Source organism: Anabrus simplex, chromosome 12, assembly GCF_040414725.1.
Source record: "Anabrus simplex isolate iqAnaSimp1 chromosome 12, ASM4041472v1, whole genome shotgun sequence".
Taxonomy (NCBI): Eukaryota; Metazoa; Arthropoda; class Insecta; order Orthoptera; family Tettigoniidae; genus Anabrus; species Anabrus simplex.
This window is the reverse complement of record NC_090276.1, coordinates 88,161,747-88,186,833: the sequence shown is the minus strand read 5'-3', so window position 1 is coordinate 88,186,833 and position 25,087 is coordinate 88,161,747. Positions and strand designations below refer to the sequence as shown.

The 25,087-nt window shown below is 43.6% G+C and overlaps 1 protein-coding gene across 8 annotated transcripts in view; it reads right to left on the bottom strand.

Annotated features, from left to right (window-relative positions):
- Nucleotides 1-25,087, bottom strand: part of Mical (Molecule interacting with CasL) — a 688,331-nt gene that overhangs the window by 291,552 nt on the left and 371,692 nt on the right. For all 8 annotated transcript variants that reach the window (XM_067156726.2, XM_067156729.2, XM_067156731.2 and 5 more), the window contains one exon: nucleotides 14,432-14,628. In XM_067156726.2, coding sequence (XP_067012827.2) covers nucleotides 14,432-14,605 — 174 coding nt within the window. In that variant the 5' untranslated portion in view covers nucleotides 14,606-14,628. The remainder of the gene's footprint in view (nucleotides 1-14,431; nucleotides 14,629-25,087) is intronic.

Here is a 25,087-nt window from a genome sequence, read left to right as displayed (position 1 = left end):
AATTTTCTTTGTATAAGTGACTGGAGTGGTCTTCTGTTGGTCATAAAATATTATTATTATTATTATTATTATTATTATTATTATTATTATTATTATCATGATTATTATTGATTATTATTCAGGTTTTATCAGGTTTCCCCGGTGTTCAGTTACATTAGGAGGGAAGGGATTACTTCTAAGCCTAGAGAATCACTGTTGATGTGAATGTCTTTATTTATGGATTCTTAATATCCCTATTCAACTGCAGCTCTATTCTGCACCCTACAGCTCGTTGAGTTCCCGCCACTACTGTACTGGAATAATGACGTCTAGCCTGATGCCAGAGACAGGTTCTTGTGGACCTTCTCACTAATCTTATGGATGTTCCTAGACGTAAATCAGGTAAAATGTGATCTACAATATCAGGTTGTTCTTTCAGTATCGGTGATCAGACCCTTGCCCAAACATATCCGCTAATGAATGACTTTGGCAACGTTGTCATTTCATTGGCTGTACTCAACAGAGACTAGGGTAGAACAGCCACTTATTATGGATGTACTTTACGTTTTCTCTGCCCACGTTACACATGATCACTGACGCGTCAAGTCTCTATGGTCTGACAGAGTCGAGTCCCTTTGATGGAAATTATCAGAATGTTGGCCGGCAGGGTAGAAGAGGCGCTGGCGTACAATCTGCAATCACTAGATCGCGTGCCAAAAGCCTTGGTTCAATTCGGGAGTAAACTTGTGCCGACATCAGGTTTCAGGCTCTCCCTACCTCATTATGATCATCACCACCACATTCAGGCGCTAAGGTCGCCCATGGGCATCAACAAGAAAGTCCTCCTCCCGGAATCCACACGACATCAAACAACAACAACAACAACTACTACTACTACTACTACTACTACTACTACTACTACTACTACTACGTGGAGCGATGTAATCACCATTGCGCGTTTCTGTGATGGTTGGTAGTGTGGTGTGTTGTCTGAATATGAAGAGGAGAGTATTGGAATAAGCACCCAGTCCCCGAGCCAGGAAAAATAATCGGACGCGATTAAAATCCCCAACCCTCTGAACCGAAGACATCAACCACTGACCATTCAGCCAATGAGCCGGGCCAATTATTATTATTATTATTATTATTATTATTATTATTATTATTATTATTATTATTATTATTATCATCATCATCATCATCATTTCGAGGGGCCTAAGATCGAAGTCATGGTCCACCAAAGTCTAAAGAATTAGTCGATTTTTATGATTCTCACATAAACCAACAGCCTTTAATTCAGAACATTCTTTGACACATGAATAAGGAACAAGGATTTAAGCTATACAGGGTGTTAGGTGTATACGTGCAGATATTTATTGTAGCAATAGAGAACGATGTGACGAACCACTATACAGGATGTTAGGTGTATACCTGCAGATATTTCTTCTAGCAATAGAGAACGATGTGACGAACCACTATATATCAAACTTTTAGTAATCCTCGGAAGTTATTTTCGAGAGCAAAAAGATACGATGTTTTAGAATAGGTAGTATGACTTGTTCTTGTGAATGAATAGCTTCGCATTGAGAACAGGCGAGTCACGCGCCATTCGTGCCAAACTGGTTTCTGTTTATGTTTACAAGCAAGTGTGCTACTGTAACAGCTGAACGCTGCCAATGTATTGCACGAGATGTTACGTAACATACTTGTCAAACTGGTTTTATGTTTAAGAGCCACTGAGCTATGATAACAGCTGAAGGTGACTACTACAGTAGTGTATGCCATATTACGTTACATTCTCGCCAGACTGGGTTCGTTGTTGTCAGTATTTAGTTTCCGTCTTAGGGGCTTCAGACAACCCTGGTCATCGGTTTCGGACCCTGAAGATGTACCGAATTCTCAGCGTTAATACTGGTTCATTTGCTGTTTTGTCATTTAGGGGGTTGGGATATCTGTGGTCATCAGCCCCGTGGTCTAGTGAGTATGGAAATGACCTGAAAACCTGTATCGGTGCGGGACCAGTACGACTGATATAATTATTGGTTGGGATAAGCGCGCCAGGACGTGAAATACAGTACGATCCCCGTTGTGCATTGCGTAAAGGTAGAAGAAAGATGGCAGTTCCTTACGCCAACGAAAACAGTCATGGGATGCCCAAATGAGTAGCATCGGAATTGAATTATCGAAACACATCGAACGTTTAGTTTCAAATGAATAATGGACATGTTATACAACTAAATAAATTAAACGTACCTATATTTCGTACCTCCTTCCGGGCTGAGTGGCTCAGACGGTTGAGGTGCAGGCCTTTTGACTCCAACTTCTGGCCCAGTCCGGTGGTATTTGAAGGTGCTCAAATACACGTCAGCCTCGTGTCGGCAGATTTTCTGGTACATAAGAAGAACTCGTGCGGGACTAAATTCGGGCACCTCAGCGTCTCAGAAAACCGTAGAAGTAGTTTTTTGCTATTTTGCTTTACGTCGCACCGACACAGATAGGTCTTTTTGCTAGGGGCTTTACGTCGCACCGACACAGATAGGTCTTATGGCGACGATGGGATGGGAAAGGCCTAGGAGTTGGAAGGAAGCGGCCGTGGCCTTAATTAAAGTACAGCCCCAGCATTTGCCTGGTATGAAAATGGGAAACCACTGAAAACCATCTTCAGGGCTGCCGACAGTGGGGCTCGAACCCACTATCTCCCGATTACTGGATACTGGCAACACTTAAGCGACTGCAGCTATCGAGCTCGGTGTAGTTAGTGGGACGTAAAGCAATTATTATTATTATTATTATTATTATTATTATTATTATTATTATTATTATTATTATTATTATTAATATTATTATTATCAGGTACCGTAATTAAAAGCTGAAATACGTGGAAGACAATAGTAAAATACGCGTGGTTTAAGAGGAAACAAGATGAAATGTATGTCACGTGAGTTAGCATCGGACGCAGTAGTTACCTACAGATTACTATGCTTAAGACGAGAACCAGGTCAAGCTCGTGGGGATGAGTCAGCTGTAATCTCGTACTGGGTATAAACATCAAACATACACATCAACAAATCTAAGAAACATAATCAAGGTTACGCGTTAGAGAGATGTAGCTATTAACCTGAACGCCAGGCCGACGGTCGCTTTCATGAGTACAGATGAGTTATCAAATTATACACAATCCACAGATATCGAAGGTATCTAAGAAGATTCCGCCACAACTATATTACATTTTACTATGATGGTGCTAATAACAAATCGCAGCAGCTATTGGCTTGACGTCGCACCTACACAGATAGGCCTTATGGCGACGATGGGACTGGAAAGGCTAGGACAGGGAAGGAAGCGGCCGTGGCCTTAATGAAGGTATAGCCCCAGCATTTTCCTGGTGTAAAAATGGGAAACCACGGAAAACCGTCTTCTGGGCTGCCGAGAGAGGGGTTCGAGCCCACTATCTCACGAATAATGGACACTGGCCACGCTGAAATGAAATGTCGTATGGCTTTTAGTGCCGGGAGTGTCCGAGGACAAGTTCGGCTCGCCAGAAGCAGGTCTTTCGATTTGACACTCGTGGGCGACCTGCGTGTCGTAATGAGAATGAATTGATGATGAGACAACACACACACCCAGCCCCCGTGCCGGCAAAATTAACCTATGATGGTTAGAATTCGCGACCCCGCTGCGTATCGAACCCGGGACCCCTGTGATCAAGGACCAGCACGCTAACCATTTAGCCAAGGAGCCGGCCTGAAAGCCGGTGATGTTGTGGTACATAAGCACCTGTATCCACGACCTGCGCGTCGTGATGAGAATGAAATGATGAAGATGGCATATACACCCAGTTCCCGTGCCAGCAAAATTAACCAATTAAGGTTAAATTCCCGACCCTGCCGGGAATCGAACCCGGGACCCCTGTGACCAAAGGCCAGCACGCTAACCATTTAGCCATGGAGCCGGACTTCAGCGATTGCAGCTATCGAGCTCGGTAAATCGCAACAGATTACGCTACTGCGTGTTAAGATGATGTCGGTAGAATAAGACATAAGGCTGCAGTAGAAGAAGTGGCAGAAGAAGGTAACGAGAGCCACATGGTCAAGCAGTACAGAGCCGAACAAAGCGCACATTAGTGACACAGACATAAGAGTGGCGTGGTCGTAGGAACTACAGTCGCATGAGTAACACTCTGTTGTAGAAAAATAACTACCATACAGTACGGGCTCCGTAATTCCAGGTGGACGGTAACAAGACTATCTCGAATAGAAAAGTACGGATTTACGAACGTACACGAAAACGCCCGTGAACAACAAAATGTACCTATGTTAAACATTACAGTACAACAGTTTAGAAAACAAAAACATACAGATTGCCTTACACTAAAAGAAATTTTAATTTTTCTTTTGTAAATTAACAAAACACTCTAGGCAACCTTCTTAAGTTAAATGTTAACTTATACTTCCTATTTCAGTAATGATGAATATAAAACAATTATTTTATTGAATATTTATACGTGATGATGATGATGACGACGACGACGATGATGATGATGATGATTGCTGTCTTAATGTCATCGGCCCTTAAAATCAAAGTGTCCTCTGTTTTAACTCGTAGTGAATAAAAAACAAAATATAAATTGCTCGAAGCCTTTCCCGATAGATTCATGAAGGGCGACCCGTGTTCTGTTCTGCCACACGATACACTAGCAGCATATCATGGTATTCGTGGTATTCATACACTGGCATTATTCAAGTAATACTACTGATTCTACTACTACTACTACTACGAAGTAACTCGCGTACTAGTACAGACGATAATTCGCATCTCTGACAGCTGTTATTCAGGTCAAGGTCAGACAGACCGGTTTCATGTAGGGGCGGGGAACCCGTCCAGCCACATCCCCTTCCCTAGGTACAGCAGACAACGGAATCGGCACGAGACACGTTTAGTGCTTTTGTCGAACTGCTTACGTGGAATATTTTCCCACAGTGCGATTTCAATATCATGGTCTTTTGGGAGTGCAACTCGCCGTATGCAGAAACATCCCGCGTTGACGTCTATGTAAATAAAGTTTATTACGTCAACGAAAGAATGCATGGGATATGATTTCCAAGTGAGTAGTATCGGAACTGAAATGTCAAAACACATCGAACGTTTTACTTCATACAAGTAAGGGACATGTTATGAACATAAATGAATTAGACGTACCTTCCTTTCGTGCTTCCAACCGAAGAGAACTTTAAATGTAAATGAAAGCCTTCTAGCTTACTGCTGATTTTGCAGTGCCTATTAAACGTATCAAAATAAACGTTGCCAGGCTGAGTGGCTCAGACTGTTCAAGCACTGGTTTCATGAACTTAGCAGGCTCGATCCTGGCTCAGTCCGCTGGTATTTCAAGGTGCTCAAATACGACCGCTTCTGATCGGTAGATTGCAGGCACGTTAAAGAATACCTGTGGGCAAAATTCCGACACCGCGCGTCTCCATTGGCACGTAAAGATGTATTATTATTATTATTATTATTATTATTATTATTATTATTATTATTATTATTACTGGGCGAGTTGGCCGTGCGATTAGGAGCGCGCAGCTGTCAGCTTGCATCCGTCGAAAAGCCAGTAACAATATTATTATAAAAACTGTGTTAGTCTATTATTAGTAACTATTATGAAAATAAAAGTTAATCGCCCCACTCAAACATCGTAGCTCGTAATCTGTCAGAAAACACTAAAGAAAATAGTGAACTTTTAACAGGTCCGAATGATTATTAATATTATAATTGCAGACATGTCTCCGAAATTACCGAAACATGTACTTACAAATTGTTTTACGTCGCACCGACACAAATAGGTCTTACGGCAACGATGGGAGAGAAAAGGGATACAAGTGGGAAGGAAGCGTTCGAAGTCTAATAAAGGTACAGTCCCAGCATTTCCCTGATGTGAAAATGGGAAACTACGAAAAACCATCTTCCTGGCTGCCGACAGTGGAGTTCGAACCCACTATCACTAGAATACAAGCTCACAGCTGCGCGCCCCTAACCGCACGATCAACTTACTCTAAGCTCCAATGGCGGTCTGAGTAGCTCGGACGATAGAGCGCTGGTCTTCTGATCCCACCTTGGCAGGTTCGATGGCGGCTCAGTTCGGTGGTATTTGAAGGTGCTGAAATACGCCTGTCTCGTGTCTGTGGATTTACTTGCATTTAAAAAAGTACTGCGGTACAAAATTCTGGCACTTCAGCGTCTCCGAAAACCGTGAAAATTAGTTAGTGAAACGTTAAGATATTAGTAGTAGTAGTAGTAGTAGTAGTAGTAGTAACATTATTATTACGGAAGTTTTAATTAAACGGGTCCGTTACATTACCTATCGGCACTTACTGTCCAGTAATTAGCCTTCTGTCCACCTCTGTGGTATAGTGGTTAGTGTGATTAGTTGCCACCCCCCAGAGGCCCGTGTTCCATTCCCAGCTCCGCCGCGAAATTTGAAAAGTGATACGAGGGCTGGAACGGGGTCCATTAAGCCTCGGGAGGTCAAATGAGTAGAGGTGGTTCGATTCCCACCTCAGCCATCCTGAAAGTGGTTTCCCGTAGTTTTCCACTTCTCCAGGCAAATGCCGGGATGGTACCTAACTTAAGGCCACGGCCGCTTCCTTCCCTCTTCCTTGTCTATCCCTTCCAATCTCCCCATTCCCCCGCAAGGCCACTGATCAGCATAGAAGGTGAGGCCGCCTGGACGGGGTACTGGTCATTCTCCCCAGTTGTATCCCCCGACCCAATGTCTCACGCTCCAGGACACTGCCCTTGAGGCGGTAGAGGTGAGTCCGGAAACCAACCCTGGAGGGTAAACAGATTAGGAAAATGTCTCACGCTCCAGGACACTGCCCTTGAGGCGGTAGTGGTGAGTCCGGAAACCAACCCTGGAGGGTAAACAGATTAGGAAAAAGAAGAATAAGCCTTCTATTAGAAATGCCCGGCAGCAATTCCACAGTAGACCGATCTCGATAGCTGCAGTCGCTTAAGTGCGGCCAGTATCCAGTATTCGGTAGATAGCAGGTTCGAACACCACTGTCGGCGGCCCTGAATATGGTTTTCCGTGGTTTTCCATTTTCACACCAGGCAAATGCTGGGGCTGTACCTTAATTAAGGCCACGGCCGCTTCCTTCCCACTCCTAGCCCTTTCCTGTCCCATCGTCGCCATAAGACCTATCTGTCTCGGTGCGACGTAAAGTAACTAGCAAAGCAAATCCACAGTAGCTATTTTTCCTTCGAGTAATGTTCACGCATATTTGCAGCTACGGTTTTTGAAATCTGTCTCATTAATAACAGTATGACTGAATACTTACAACCTTTTCTTTCAGTGTCCACCGTCCTTTCACTGACCTGAAAAGTTTATGAATAAGCATAGAAAACTCGCATTGTCTATTGTCAGAAATTCATCGTGGACTGTCGCAATAAGAGCACAGAAATGTTGCGCTCATTTTTAATTTACTTATTAACTATTTCCTTTCATTTTGTCAGCTGGGATCACTGAGTAATGCCATTGACGTCTTAAAAATCACACACAACTACACAATACTTGATTCGCATGTATGTGCTGGTACGTATCTTCGAGGTCACTGTAAGAATTCTGTGTACATTTCACACAGAGTACCCTAGACCGCTTTTCGAGTACAGCAAGTGGCTTGGCACGTGAGTCATCCTCTCCTACTTGCCAAGGCTTTAGGGGAAGTGCACAACAACATGCGTTGGCCTGCGATAAGAAACAGGTTCAACAAGCCCTATACTCTGCTACTGTGCTTCCACTACGCGTGGACAGAATGACGTAACCGCCATATCCTGCTACGGCCGTTCAAAACACATTAGGTCCTGAAATATTTGGCTCAGTTATGGGCAAACTAATAGGACAAGGTAAAAAGTACATAGCATATATTGTGAGATGTCTTTTTCTTTGCCGTCTAGCTTAATATCTGCACGTATACCCCTAACACCCTGTATATCAAACTTTTAGTAATCCTCGGAAGTTATTTTCGAGAGCAAAGGGGTACGATGTTTTTAGAATAGGTAGTATGCCTTGTTCTTGTGAATGAATAGCTTTCCTTTGATAACAGGCAAGTCACGCGCCATCCCTGCCAAACTGGTTTCTGTTCTGTTTATGTTTAAGAGCAAATGCACTACTGTGACAGGTGAGCGCTCCCTATTTAATGCCAGGAGATGTTACGTAATATACTTGCCAAACTGGTTTTATGTTTACGAGCAACTGACCTACTGTAACAGCTGAAGGCTACCAGTCTACAACATGTTACGTTACATTATCGCCAGACTGGTTTGTTGTTGTTAGTATTTAGTTTCCGTCTTAGGGGTTTCAGACAACACTACTATTTTTTTCCTATGGACTTTACGTCGCACCGACACAGATAGGTCTTATGGCGACGATGGGATAGGAAAGGCCTAGGAGTTGGAAGGAAGCGGCCGTGGCCTTGATTAAGGTACAGCCCCAGCATTTGCCTGGTGTGAAAATGGGAAACCACGGAAAACCATTTTCAGGGCTGCCGATAGTGGGATTCGAACCTACTATCTCCCGGATGCAAGCTCACAGCCGCGTGCCTCTACGCGCACGGCCAACTCGCCCGGTCAGACAACACTAGTTATCGGTTTCGGACCCTGGAGATGTATTGAATTCTCAGCGTTAATACTGGTTCATTTGCTGTTACGTCCTTTAGGGGATAGGGATATCTGTGGTCGTCAGCCCTGTGGTCTAGTGAGTATGGAAATGACCTGAAAACCTGTGTCGGTACGCGACCTGTACGAGCGTGTGATATAATTATTGGTTGGGATACGCACGCCGGGACGTGAAATGCGGTACGATCCCCGTTGTGCATTGCGTAAAAGTAGAAGAAGGAAGACAGTTCCTTGCGCCAACGAACAAATGCATGGCATAGGATATCCATATGAGTAGAATCAGAAGTGAATTATCGAAGCACATCGAACGTTTTGTTTCAAACGAAAAATGGACATATTATACAACTAAGTAAATTAAACGTACCTACATTTCGTGCTTCCTGCCTGGTTGAGTGGCTAAAACGGTTGAGGTGCCAGCCTTTTGACTCCAACTTCGCATGTTCGAACCTGGCCCCGTGCGGTATTTGAAGGTGCTCAAATACGTCAGCCTCGTGTCGGTATATTTACTGGTACACCGAGCTCGATAGCTGCAGTCGCTTAAGTACTACCAGTATCCAGTATTCGGGAGATAGTGGGTTCGTACCCCACTGTCGGTAGCCCTGAAGATGGTTTTCCGTGGTTTCCTATTTTCACACGAGGCAAATGCTGGGGCTGTACCTTAATTAAGGCCATGGTTGCTTCCTTCCCACTCCTAACCCTTACCTGCCCCGTCATCGCTATAATACATATCTGTGTCGGTGCGACGTAAAGCAACTTGTCATTCGAGCCAAGACACCACTGTGGTTCAGAATATCCTCTGGTGCTTAAACATACGTTCACGGAGGTCATCCGAAGTGGTTACCTCAGTTCGGTATACTTTGTTTCTCATGTCCCCCCAGGCATAACAATCCACTGGAATAAGGGCTGGCCAATTGATAATTCCACATCGTCCTGTCTACCGTTGAGGAAATGTCTGCACCATCGTGTAAAATCCACGTGGTTCGGCGTAGTCGAAGCGACACGTCCTCTGAAAGCTCCAGTAACGTACTGTATCTACTGTACAGGAGCAAGATAACATTACTAAAAAGATGTAACCGACCTCCAACTACACCCATCCTGATATTAATTAGAACCGGTGCTGGAAACTGCCTTGTCCTATTGAATGGGGATATTCCACAGCTCATGAGTGGGATATAGTGGGTTCCAACCCCTCTGTCGGCAGCCCTAAAGGTGGTTTACCGTGGTTTTCCATGTTCACACCAGGCAAATGCTGGGGCTGTAACGTCATGAATGCCACGATCGCTTCCTTTCCGATACTAGCCCTTTCCCGTCCCATCGTCACCATAAGGAAAGCTACACCGATCAAATTTATGCAAGTAAGGTGATTGGTACCGGTCTGAGTGTCTGAGACCGTTGAGGTCCTTATCTTCCGACCTCCAACTTGGCAGGTTCAATCTTGGCTCAGTCTGATGATATTTGATGGGGCACACATACGTCAGTCTCGTGTCGTAGAAATACTGGCACGTAAATGAACTGCGATATGAAATTTCGTCACCTCAGCGTCTCAGAAAACGATATAAATAGTATGTGGGACGTAAAGCAAAATAACGCTAATAACAAGACGATTGGTCAAAGAGGCAGACTTCCCACTGCATCCATCCAGATATTAATTGAGAGCCGGTGCTAGAGGTTGCCTTGGTATTAAACACTCCTTCTATAAAAATTGCCTCATGTGTCACTAATACACTTGACAGAAATTCTGGATTGAGTGCTTGATCAATTAACCAGCGGCAGAAATCCACTCTTAAATCATCACCGAGCTTGATAATAGCAGTCGCCAAAGTTCGAACAGTATCCAATATTCGGGATGTACTGGCTTCGAATCCCTCTGTCGGCAGCTTTAAAGATGATTTTCCGTGGTTTTTCATGTTCACACCAGGCAAATGGGAAACCACAGAAAACCATCTTCTGGGCTGCCGACAGTGGGATTCGAACCCATTATCTCCGGGATGCAAGCTCTCAGCCATGCGTCTCTAACCGCACGACCAACTCGCCCGGTAATAATAATAATAATAATAATAATAATAATAATAACATTTTTTGCTGCCGGGCAGAGTGGCTCAGACGGTTGAGGCGCTGGCCTTCTGACCCCAACTTGGCAGGCTCGATCTTGGCTCAGTCCGGTGGTATTCGAAGATGCTCAAATAAGTCAGCCTCGTGTCGGTAGATTTACTGGCGCGTAAAAAGAACTCCTGCGGGACTAAATTACAGCACCTCAGCGCCTCCAGAAACAGTAAGAGTAGTTAGTGGGACGTAAAGCAAATAACATTACCGGTATTATTATTAACAAGTCATTAGGAGCTGAAAGGCAAGGAAGAAAATAGTAAAATATGCGTGGTGTAGGAGGAAACAAGATGAAATGTACTTCACCCGTGCCTACATCGCTCGCAGTAGTTTACTACAGGATAGTATGCGTAAGACCAGAACCAGGTCTCTTTGCGATGAGTCAGGTGTATCTTCGTATTGTGGTTAGCACTAGAGGACAAAGTGTGACAAACAGGTTTTGTGTATAAACATCAAACATGCACATCAACAGACACCCCAAACCAGTACAGTGTAGAATGAGGAACTGCCATGCTGTGTTCAAGGTCAATATCTAGCGTTTTAACAAGCACGTCTTCCGTGTGTTGTGTTCAGCTTGCGCCACGTACAAGGCAATCGCGAACTGAAACTCTAGATTTATAATTTTTGTTACTGGTACTTCAATTTTTCTGCTCGGATTTATGAGAATATCGAACTATCGAGACTCAAAATACTACATCGATTGAGAACTGAACTCCCAACTCAATACGCTGCAGAAATGGTGTAACATCTGACATACCAATGTGAAACACGTAGCAGTTGTTCAAGTGACCTCCCTGGACTACTCTGCAGGCTTCACTTCTCCGTAACCGGCGAGTTGGCCATGCGGTTAGGAGCGCACAGCTGTGAGCTCGCATCCGGGAGATTGGGGCTTCGAACCCCAATGTCGGCAGCCCTGAAGATGGTTTTCCGTGGTTTCCCAAGTTCACACCAGGCATTGCGGGGGTTGAACCTTAATTAAGGCCACGACCACTTTCTTACCATTCCTAGGCCTTTCTTGTCCGATTGTCGCCATAATACCTCTCTGTGTTGGTGCGACGTAAAGCAACTAACAAAAGAAAATCACTTCTCCGAATCCAGTCTTCCGTAATATCCATTGGAGATCTGGCGGGCCAATTGATGGGTCCATGTCGTCCTATTCGCCATAGACCAAAGGACTGATCCAAATGATCACGCAGTAAGCGGCTTATATCAGGTGGTGGACCATCGTGTAAAAACGACATGTTTCGGCGTAGTCGAAACGGAGCGTCCTCTGAAAGCTCTAATAACGTACCTATGAGGAACTCCAGGTAAGATACCCCTATGAACTGTGCAGGTAAGATGATGATAATAATGTCATTGGCTTTACGTCCCACTAACTACTTTTCACGGTTTTCGGAGACGCGGATTTGCAGGAATTTAGTACCATAGGAGTTCTTCACGTACCAGTAAATCTACTGACACAAGGCTGACGTATTTGAGCACCTTGTCAAGACTGGACTCAGAAGGCCAGTGCCTCAACCGTCTGAGCCACTCAGCCCGGCAAGATGATTGGTGCAGCACTGCGTAAAGTGCTGGCCTTCTGAACCCAACTTGGGAGGCTTGGTCTTGGCTCAGCCCGGTGGTATTTGAAGGTGCTCAAATACGTCAGTCTCGTGTCTGTAGATTTATTTGCATTAAAAAATCATCATCTGTTTACCCTCCAGGTTCGGCTTTTCCCTCGGACTCAGCGAGGGATCCCACCTCTACCGCCTCAAGGGCAGTGTCCTGGAGCTTCAGACTCTTGGTCGGGGGATACAACCGGGGAGTATGACCAGTACCTCGCCCAGGCGGCCTCACCTGCTATGCTGAACAGGGGCCTTGTAGGGGGAAGGGAAGATTGGAAGGGATAGGCAAGGATGAGGGAAGGAAGCGGCCGTAGCCTTAAGTTAGGTACCATCCCGGCATTCTCCTGGAGGTGAAGTGGGAAACCACGGAAAACCACTTCGAGGATGGCTGAGGTGGGAATTGAACCCACCTCTACTCAGTTGACCTCCCAAGGCTGAGTGGACCCCGTTCCAGCCCTCGTACCACTTTTCACATTTCGTGGCAGAGCCGGGAATCGAACCCGGACCTCCGGGGGTGGCAGCTAATCACGCTAACCACTACACCACAGAGGCGGCTGCATTAAAAAATACCGCGATAAAAAAATTCTGGCATTTCAGCGTCCCCGAAAACCGTGAAAATTAGTTAGTGGAACGTAAAGATATTATTATTATTATTATTATTAGTAGTAGTAGTAGTAGTAGTAGTAGTAGTAGTAGTAATAATATTATTTTTACGGAAGTTCTAATTAAACGGGTCCATTACAGTCATCATTTTACCTATCGGTACTTACTGTTCAGTAATAAGCCTTCCGTTCGCCTCTGTGGTGCAGTGGTTAGTGTGCTTAGCTGCCACCCCCGAAGCTCGGGTTCGATTTCCAGCTCTGACAAGAAATTTGAAAAGTGGTACGAGGACTGGAACGGGGTCCACTTAGCCTCGGGAGGTCAAATGAGTAGAGGTGGTCCGATTCCCACCCCAGTCATCCTGAAAGTTGTTTCCCGTAGTTCCCCCCTTCTCCAGGCAAATGCCGGGATGGTACCTAACTTAAGGCCACGGCCGCTTCCTTCCCTCTTCCTTGTCTATCCTTTCCAATCTTCCCATACCCCCGCAAGGCCCCTGTTCAGCATAGCAGGTGAGGCCGCCTGGGTGAGGTACTGGTCATTCTCCCCAGTTGTATCCCCGATCCAATGTCTCACGCTCCAGGACACTACCCTTGAGGCGGTGGAGGTGGGATCCCTTGCTGAGTCCCATGAAAAACCAACCCTGGAGGGTAAACAGATTAGGAAAAAGAAGAATAAGCCTTCTATTAGAAATGCCCGGCGGCAATTCCACAGTAGGTCTTTTTCCTTCGAGCAATGTTCACGATGGATGCAACTACGGTTTTTGAAATTTGTCTCATTAATAACAATTTCACTGAATACTTATAGCCTTTTCTTTCAGTGTCCACCGTCCTTTCAATGACCTAAAAAGTTTATGAATAAGCATAGACAACCCGCGTTGTCTATTGTCAGAAATTCATCGTAGACTGTCGCAATAACAGCACAGAAATGTTGCGCCCATATTTCATTTACTTATTAACCATTGCCTTTCATTTTGTCAGCTTGGATCACTGAGTAATGCCATTGACGTCTTAAAAATCGCACACAAATACACAACACTTGATTCGCACGTATGTGCTTGTACGGATCTTCGACGTCACTGTAAGGATTCTGTGTACTTTTCACACAGAGTACCCTACACCGGTTTTCGAGTACAGCAAGTGACCTGGCACGTGAGTCATCCTCTTCTACTTCCCAAGCCTTTAGGGGAAGTGCACAACAGCATGTGTTGGCCTGCGATAAGAAACAGGTTCAGCAAGCCCTATACTCGGCTACTGTACTTCCGCTACGCGTGGACAGAATGACATCACCGGCGTATCCTGCTACAGCCGTTCAAAACACATTAGGTCCTGAAATATTTAGCTCAGTTATGGGCAAACTAATAGGACAAGGTAAAAAGTACATAGCATATATTATGAGATGTATTTTTCTTAGCCGACTAGCTTAATATCTGCACGTATACACCTAACACCCTGTATAAATGTAATCATGTAACTGACCTTGAGCTTGGGGTAGAACTGCGGGAAGGGTGACGGTTTGATGCGCAGCAGCTCACACAGATGTCGGTGGTGTCCCAAGACGGTCTTGAGGGTAGACGCGCTGCAGAACTGGTCGAACACCTCCGAAGCGAGGGCGGTCTCCGGCGAGACCGGCTGCTTCCGAGGTTCCATCATCTTCGCTCTCTACCTCTCGATCACTGCAAGCAAACGGACATGGTCGTGAATCTCAAGCAAGCAATACTCATTGAAAAAACAAAAGACATTTATACAGCGTGCAGAAACATCTTGAGATAGGGAACCTAGGGTTTACCACTATTACTCTTTTCTGGATTATTTTTCATTCAACTCTCGATTAACCAGGATAATGTAGGGTTAAGGCCTCCCAGATAAGTAAAATCGCGTTTAACCCGCAAAAAGTTAAAAATAGGACAGGCGTACTGAAAGTTAAAATTATAGTACTGCAGTAAAGGTGGCACTTGCCACAATTAATAAATGGAAAAATAAACAGCACTTTTCGTTGAAACTAATAAGGCAAAGAAAAATATTCAGACTACCAAACTTTACTGTTTACCCTTTACCTTTGTAATTCTGTATTACTGTAACTTCTAACACGCGTACATTTTTAGTGTTTTTGATATCGCGGTTGATCCGATTACGGTAAATCGAGAGTTGAGTGTACATGTTTTTACGCGCCAGGGATAACGTAAACGAAGCGGCAGCTTACATTGAGATTGGAGCAACTATTGTGAGGTACGGTAAGTCAGGTTTGTTTGTACAATAATAATTTTAAATACAGGGTCTCTCTCAAAACGTATGAACTCGGACCGAACGCACAGTGTTTGTACTTACATAATAATATATTATTATTATTATTATTATTATTATTATTATTATTATTATTTGGTATTTCATTTCCTTATTCCTACTGGATCCTGTAATTTCAGGCAGATTAATAAAAAGTATTCAAGCTCTAAACAATGTATACTGAAAATTAAATTTTAACAGAAACAGAATTTCACGCTCTACAAAGCTATTTAAATAACATGTGCAGTATATTAGGGTTTTAATACACATCGAAACTAAAATATCTTGGTCATCTATATACAGTAATGAGATAGGTGCGGTTTTGGCGAAGAGGCGCTGTATTTGGCCCGGTGAATGAACTGCTATGTCAGACCTCATACTAGCAGCGCGAGAACAGTTTAGCACAGGATAGGTAAGACATGAGATCTGAGCGCATTTCGTGATGTTTTACTGGGCTTTCCATTGACCACCGTGCCAAGAGGGCACCATGAGTACGTGGATTCGGATCTCTCACGAATTCAATGCTCTCAGCCGTGCCATCCGAAACAATTTCCTCTAATGGGGTACAGAAGCAACTCTTCCAATTGAGAACCTCTCCTCACCGCACGCCATAAGCCACTCAGACCGGCATAGGCGAAGGAGCATCGCCAATGAACTCTCGAAGCATGGTAAAAGATGAGTTGACAAGTTGGTACACGTCGAGGGCAGAGAACAAGAGCACTCCAAGCACATGAGGCCAGACTGGTGATGGTGGTATCCTCGTATGAAGACTGTTCACATGAGATGAACTGCGGCCCCTGGTACATCCACTAACTTCCCTCACTGGCGAACGATCAGATCACATCCAACCATTTGTTCGCCTCATTAACCCTGCAGGAGACCTACACCTACAGCAATGCACTGCACCCGCTTCTCGCACCTGAATTGTGACCCATTACCACTCCATGAGCAAGAAGATGCTTGCCTAGCCCCCAAGGTTATCCGATCTCAATCCTACTGAGCACATCTGGGAAGCTGTCGAGAAAGATGTGAGCGCCCTAGACATTGCTCCGCCAAATCCCCGTGCATTATGGGAGGCCGTGCAGTGGCCGTGGCTTCCCAACGCTTCCAGCCCATGGCACTCGGCATGGCCGCCGTCGTGAGGGCGAAAGGTGGTCATACACGCTACAAATCAGGTATCTCTAATTCAAGTGCTCATCAGTGTATAAACGTGCTACTACTAATACAATATTTTATTAGCACAAACGAGGAAACTGACCGATTACTGTTTGCAGCCCCTGCTGTGGACAGCAGGTGTGCAGCAATGTTCTGATCATCATACCAAGTTTCAATGCTCCCTGTTTCATTAACATTTGCAGCAACAACGACTACTTTGAAGTAAATATTACTTTACGACCGAGTTTATTATGTCTTAATTGTTCGTCATTGCAATCGGTGTGGTTCCCTTGTTGGTACTAGATTGTTCTGTCGTCATATTAATAATGTTATTGATTTTACGTCCCATTAACTACTTTCACGGTTTTCAGAGACGCCGAGGTACCGAATTTCATCCTGCACAAGTTCTTGTACGTGCCACTACGTCTACCGACACGAAGCTGATGCATCTGAGTGCCGTTAAATATCATCGAACCATTATAATTGTCTAGGCGTCACGTTTGCATCATTGTATTTCAGTAATTTTTCAATAAACCTTAAATAACACAAAAAATCATGATACGGTGTAATTCGCGTTCCTTTAAGTATCCCTTCATCAGAACTTTGTATACAGCTCCACATGTTTTCCCGTATAAGGGCTCCGTCGCTAAATATCTTAATGCGTCGTACGGAGTGATAGCTTTCCTCGTGGCAGTGCCTTGTTTTTCAATTTCGCGGGTACTAGCGTTCGTAATTTATATTCAGTTCTCATATACATACACAGATAATTACGCCAGTCTTCTGCTTCTTGTCGTAACTCGCGTAGCAAATTGATATGAGAGAATCGTCCTTTCTTCAGTAACCATCTTCGAACCACCGTGAACGATGCATAATTTTCCTTTTTCTCGATTCTCTCAGTTTAGTAGCACACAGAAAAGTTACTGTTAATAACAGTATTTCATCCATGGTGAACCTCGTAAGACTGAACAGAAGTTTGAGCGGAAGACTGGACAGTGTGGACGCAAGTTTTGCATCAGTCTTACTTGTTCATGCGAGACTAACGAGAAAACTTCACGTGTAGACGGGCATTATGCAATCTGAGATCGCATTTACTTATAACTAAATTGTGATCACTGTCGACGCCGGAGCCGGGATAGCTTGTGCAGTCCTTCACTTGGTTTCCAAACCTCTGTTTGACTAAAATATACTCTGTCTGGTAGAGTCCGAGGTTCCCTGCAGCTTTCCATATAAACCGCCTTTGTGGATGGTGTTGGAAACCACGTGCTATCCACTACAATTGATGCTAAGTACAGAACTCTACAATACGGTCTCCTCTCTCATTCCTTTCACCAAGTCCGTGAGGACCAACCACATGTTCGTCAGTTCCCTCCCCAACCGTTGCGTTGCAGACTCCCATAATGATAAGACTATCCTCTCCCTTTATTCCTTTTAGGAAGCCATCAATATCCTCGTAAACTTTCTTTCTACCTCATCGAAATGTCTACACGCGGTAGCTTATTTATTTATTTATTTATTCGTATCAGAAGCATACGTTTTGCATAGCATAATGGTACTTAATGACATACATATCAAATAGTGTCTGCCCAGAATTTTGCCAAATCACGGGCATTAGGTGTTGCAGCCATCAAGTCCTCTATTGTGCAACTTAAAGGACACTTACTACAGTTCATGAAATGGGCTGTGGTTTGGTCTTCACCACATTCGCATTGCCTGGATGTGCCAGGAAAGCCCCACTTTACCATATTGGTTCTTGATCTACCAACCCCAGTGCGAAGCCTGTTCAACGATTTCCACGTAGACCAATGTTCCTCGTGTCCTGGGGGGAGATGTTCAATTGGTAGCATCCAATCAGCAAGTTGAGGATTTCTAGTTCTCCATAATCTCAACCTTGTGGATTGAGCAGATTCGTTTAAATCTTCGGTTGTATTCAGGAAACTCCTTTTAGACCTCAATCTTCGGTGGGCAGGTTCATATCCATTCAATGGGTGTGCACATGAGGTAAGTGCTTTAGTTCTCTCATTCATGGATGCAACTTCTCTTCTTATATCTGGTGGGGCGATTCCAGCCAAACAGTAGATTCTATCTCGTGGAGTTGGTCTCAAGCAGCCAGTAATGAGTCGACATGTTTCATTTAGAGAAATGTCAAGTTGATCTGTACCAAACAGGGCAAGCGTACTCTGCAGCGGAGTAACACAGAGCAGGGCTGTAGTTCTCAACGTCTTTGGATGTGTACCCCAATTGGTTCCAGACAACTTGCGAAGGATGTTGTTTCTAGCCGACACTTTCTGCTTGATGTTCATGCAGTGTTGTTTGTAGGTGAGAGCACGATCCAGTGTTACACCTAGATATTTAGGTGTTGGGCAGTGATCTAGTTGAGTATCTTTCCATACTACTTGCAATTTCCTTGACGCCTGTCTGTTCTTTAAATGGAAGGCACATACCTGAGTTTTAGATGGGTTAGGCCATACGATTATTATTATTATTATTATTATTATTATTATTATTATTATTATTATTATCCTGATGGTTTAATGTTAGCATGTGTACTTGTACTATCACAGTCTTGTTCGGTTTGGTATCCAGTTTGACAAGAACGATTAATTCAGTTGGACATACACCTCCACTCTTCTTCCAAACTCCTTGTCCAAGATAATGCCCACTCCTCCCATGCAGCCTGTGTGGACTGCTCGGTAATCCCTACACCAGAGGCCACCTCATCTCACTCACCCCCAACACATCTAAGCTTGAGATTCTCGAGTTTACCACCCTGTGGTCTAGTAACGTTCGCACATACAAATCCCAATTCTCCTAGTTCACATTGTCACATCTTCTGCAATCCCCACCCGGAGATCCGATTGGAGATCCAAAATACCTTTGTACAAGAGTTCGCTTCATTGTATACTGTAGCCGCCGTCTCATGGGCTACCCTTGGGGGGGTCTACAACGAACTGGTTTTCCATTGCCTTCTCCATCATACGCCGTTCGTCATCTAGTGACTCTTCCGTCTTTAGGGGCAATTTCCCACTCCAAGGGCAAGAGGGTGCCCTGAACTTCCACCTGCTCATCCATTCTCCGAGAAGGCCATTCGGTTGGTGGACACAGTTTAACGCTATGCCCTGGATATGTACAAAAATATAGAAAATGACCATAGAAAAGGATTTAAACAAATTAAAAAACAGAAGTATTCTAGCCAAACCAATTCCGCATGAAAAAAATATTTCTTTCTTTATCCAAAAACAATACCGTCACAATCAATTATAAAATATCAGCAGCTTACATAAAATAGCCATTAAAAACCAGGTGCGGAAACGTAAATACATATATAAATGGAGCTCTATACTATTATCATTAATACATGTTAAAAATTAGGTTATCCACTTGGTGTACCTACACGGAAATTAAACCACAAAGATATTTTATTTTACAGGATTGAAAACTTGCTTTCATATAACTGCTTTAACATACTACGCTTTAACAACTGATTTTGACATGTGACTAAACGTACTGTTACAGCCAGAGACTAAATGGAATGCACCCACCAGTTTAGTACTCTTTGGTCTGAGAACAGATTGTTTGAAAAAAAAAAAGGACGATGTAAATCAAGTTTTAAGACTGTGAAAAATAATAAAAGCCAACACCTGCGTAACTTATAAACAGGAAGGGTTTTCACCTATTCAATATATAGTTGTATTTACAATGTAGAATACATTACATGGGACAAGTTTCAACCCTACTCGGGGTCATCATCAGCCATATTTAACCATACACAATATTTGACGAAATCCTAAAACATGTTTCCTAGCAGTAAGAACCTTATGAATATATAATTTACAATATGATGTGTGGTTGAATTAGACAAGGTGCTATGGCGCTCAAAATGTTGCAAATGAAAGTGAAATATTACGAGTGACACCGTGAGCAATATATAATACAAGTACACTAAACACGCTAAAAAGTCTGAGTATAAAAGTACAAATGAGATGCTCTGTGTTGTAGGTCAACTTCAGTATGATTTTAGACAAATGTGCATCCGATGGAATTCAGTAGGTCCTGGTAATATATAACGGTTGCGAACCGAGTGCTGTGGTACTACACGGTGTATAATCAACTCTTCACAAGATTCTTCTAGAGAGTAACATCTACACTTTTTTTTGTTTTTGTTTTTGTTTTTTGCAAGTTGCTTTATGTCGCACCAACACAGACAGGTCATATGGGACAGGAAAGGGCTAGGAGTGAGAAGGAAGCGGCCGTGGCCTTAAGGTACAGCCCCAGCATTTGCCTGGTGTGAAAATGGGAAACCACGGAAAACCATCTTCAGGGCTGCCGACAGTGGGGTTTGAACCCACTATCTCTCGAATACTGGACACTGGCCGCACGTAAGCGACTGCAGCTATCGAGCTCGGTCATCTACACATTTGTTACTCAAATATTGTACAAACTTGTATACTTGTATTATATGTGTCATGTTATATCGTGTTCATTCTTAGTACCATAGCACTCGGTCCACAACCGTTATGTATTACCAGTACCTACTGAATTCCATCTGATACACCATTTGTCTAAAATCATACTGAAATTGACCTACAACACAGAGCATCTCATTTGTACTTTTATACTCAGATTTTTGAGCGTGTTTAGTGTACTTGTATTATATATTGCTCACCTATGTCACTCGTAATATTTCACTTTCATTTGAAACATTTTGAGCGCCTTAGCACCTTGCCTAATTCAACCACATATCTTATTGTAAATTATATATTCATAACGTTCTTACTGCTTAAAAACACGTTTTAGGATTTCGTCAAATATTGTGTGTGTTGATGATGATGACCCCGAGTAGGGTTGAAACTAGTCCCATGTAATGTAAACAACATTGTAAATACAACTATGTATTGAATAGGTGGAAAACCCTCCTGTTTATAATTTATATGTTATCTCAGTTCAATACGGACCAACAATATGAAGTTCATAACCCTTGACCTGTGTAACTATCAGACGAATTCCGTTTTATCGGGTAGATTTTCGGGTTCGACGTAACATTAGTGGCGACCGCGACTGGACGTGAACAAAGCAGTCATTTGAAATGGATAGGTCGACTAAATCAAGAAAACCAATACGTGCTATGTTCACGAAAACATGCGATGCGGGGATGGCGGAAACAGATCCCAGAAGGTAAAGACTGCATTTTACTAAACTAGAACGACTAGAAAATGAACTGAAGGATGCCGATGAGAAAATATTAGAAGTGCTTCTCGACGACAGTGACGAAGAACGATACACAGATGAATACGATAAAGTGAATGAATATCGTGATAAGGTAGTCGACTAGCAAGCTCGATCAGAGAAAGTCTGAACTTGAACATCTCCGAGTTTTATTGGATGGACTCTTCAGCGGCATTGTTTTGGATCAAGAGAGATGAGTCATGGGGACTACTTGTGAACAATCGAGATTAGATCTCTGACGAGACAAGAAGACTGGAGGCATGTTCCTGGGGAGCAGAATCCAGCTGACCTTCCATCTCGAGGCTGTTCCGTAGAAGTCCTTATATACTACAAATGGTGGGAAGGTCCTCACTGGTTGAAGTTGGCAGAAGGAGAATGGCCGACATCAGAGGTTAATGTGGATCATGACATCAAACAAGAGAGAAGAAAAATATCTCCATCATTGATCAATTCATCAACGAAGGGTGGAGATGCTTGGTACCTAAGAAGATTTTCCAAGTTTTCTCAAATTGTCAGACCCATAGGAAGGATACTGCGATTTGTTGAAAAATCATTGAAACGTAGAAGTTGTGAAAGTGGGGGTGATCTTTCTGTTTCAGAACAAGCACAGGCTGAGAGAAGGCTCTTGCGTCTTGTCAAGACAGGGGCTCTGGAAGAAACTGAAAGACGACGACTGAACTCCCTTTGCACCTGTGTGGACCAAGATGGTCTTCTGAGGCTGAAGACTAAAATTGTTCAAAGAGAAGATGAGGAAAAATGTTGATATCCCTTTCTTCTGCCTTCCAGTCACAAACTTGTGGGGATTCTAATCCTAGACTACCACATAAAATATTCTCATGCGGGTGTTGAGGTGTTACTCAGAATGTACCATGAGTTTACTATCTCCCCTGGCTTATATTGCTGTCAGATATGCATCATTCAGTTAAATTATATTTGCTACGTCTTAATTTTAACTTAGCAAGGTAAACTCTCGTAAATTATGCCTTAATTGTTGTATTATCTAAAGTTGTACTATATGTTTCTGCTCCCTTTATCCCCAATGCAAGGGTTTTGTGTGATGTCTGTTTCCTTATTCTGTGTCGTGGTGCGCCAAGTTTGACCTCATGACGCACTTGTTACCTGCCTCCATGGCAACGAACCCCGCCTTCCTTATATGTTGTGCTCCTCATCTCGCCGAGGTCGTTTGTTCGTCGTGCTAACTGGTCTCAGTCTTCTCTGAGTAACAGCGGGCTGGCCCCGTTCGAGGTTTGAACTCCTCACTGTCGGGAGCATGGAGGTAAGGTCTGGAATTGAAAGCCTTTATACTTACTTAAGGGGATGAAGGGAGGATAAAAATAGAATTGTTATGTGAAGTTCCTAGAGAATGTACTGTAATTGAGGTATGCGAGTACCTCTGGAAAACACTCTGTTCTGCTCTGTAGTGAGTGTTTTCAAAATTGGATGTCGCCCTTCAGGCAATTACTTTTATCAGTCACTCGCTGTTTGGCTTATGCACTGTTTAATCGGCCTTTGGACTAGTAGGTTTTATTTGCCCATTTCCTGTTGGATAGTCGCAATGTAGCGGTATCCGGGCTTCTATCGTTGTTAGCTCATGAAAATGTATCTGAAATGTTTAATACTAATGCCGTTTCGAGTCGGCGAGCGCCCTTGTTGGTTCTAATTAAGGGAAGGTATTATATTTGGCTGCGGCCAGTCATTACTGTAAAGACTCAGTGCATTCTGGACTTCTAGTTCTTTTCGTTAACTTATTTGCGGATCTGGGGCTATGTGTTCCCGTTTGAGGCTTATCGCCTTATTGGTGCTTTAAGAGGTTCAATCGATTGTAGTTTAGCGTTCCTTTAACTTAGCTTAAGTGAGATTATGTTAGATATATTTCTAGAACTAGCTGGTGTTAAATGAGTTGTGTATGTGTCAGAGACGCGTCTCATGCAAGGATACTAAGCTTTTGAAGCTTAACTGTAACACGTTTTTACTGAAGTTATAAAGGGTTTTCTCTCTTTGCACCAACCTCCAGATTTACGTAAATTATACTATACTAGCCCAAGGCTCCTCCTCAAATATTTGTAAATCTTTCTCATCAGCATTGTGCTTAATTATATCTCTCATAAAGAAAAAGGAAAACCCAACAAGGGGAAAACAAATTTAAATAAAGATGTGCTTCCCCGAGGTTCTGCTCTCTATGCCCAGGTCCCGGTCCGTACGCTTCTTTCCTCCTCTATCCGCATAGCACGGTACGTAGAATGTTAAGGGAAGAATACTGGATTTTAAGAGGTCGGAAGACAGTACGGAGGGTGATCACAAAATGTGTCAAATGTCGACGATTTGAGTCGAAGAAAATTGATGTAGATCCCGCACCACTGCCAGAAGATAGAGTGAAAGATTCGTCAGTCTTCGAGGTCGGAGGGGTTGATCTTACTGGGCCGTTGATTTTAAGGGGCGGAGAGAAAGCTTGGATTTTGTTGTTTACTTTTGCTGTGTATCGAGCTGTACATATTGATCTGGTGTTAAACCTTTCCATAGAAGTATTTCTTCAAGGTCTTAGGAGATTTAATGCAAGGCGGGGACGACCCTGAGTTATATACAGTGACAATGGTATCAACTTCACAGGAGCTGTGAATTCCTTTGACTCTTTGGACTGGCATAAGATAGAAGGTGAAACATCTTCGAGGAGGATCCAGTGGAAATTCGTTCCACCCACGGCTGCTTGGCGGGGTGTGGATGGTGGGAGAGGATCGTTCAAATGGTCAAGAAGTTGTTGAAGAGGACATTGGGAAGAGCCTCTCTTGCCTATGAAGAGGCTTTGACTGTCCTATGCGATGTAGAGTCTGTGATAAATTCTAGGTCTTCACATACCTGTCTGAAGATCCAAGCGACTTCGTGCCATTGACTCCAGCAATGTTCCTGCAGGACAACCGGTCCATTGGAGTCCCCGATCTCGACTGCCTTGACAAGACCGACCTCAGAAAACGGGCCAAGTACCTGCAGCGTTTACGGGAGGAATTGAGGAAAAGATTCCGTGATAATTACCTGAGCCTTTTAGTACAGCCGCAAGTTAAAGTGTCGAAGGATGCTAAAGATTTGTTGACATTGTGTTAGTAGGCTCTGATCAGAAGAAAAGACTCGATTGGCCTTTGGGTAAAGTGACTGAGATGTTTCCTGGTAAAGATGGTAACATACTTGTACGAGTAGTTCGAGTGCAGACTGCTGGACGGGACATGATCAGGCCCATTCAACGTTTGTACCCACTGGAGATGATCTTCATCGCAGGATACCTTGCCAGTGGAAAATGATGGAGATAGTGAGCATGAAAGTGTTGTTTCTGCTGTAAAAATCGAAGTGAAAACGAAAAGTGGACGTTTGGTGAAACGCCCTGCACGATACAGGACCTACGTTTTGTGATAAGTTATTGTCTTGTTAAACTGTGTAGGCGAAATGATTGTCAGATTATTTTTAACTGGTTCATTTTGGTTTTCT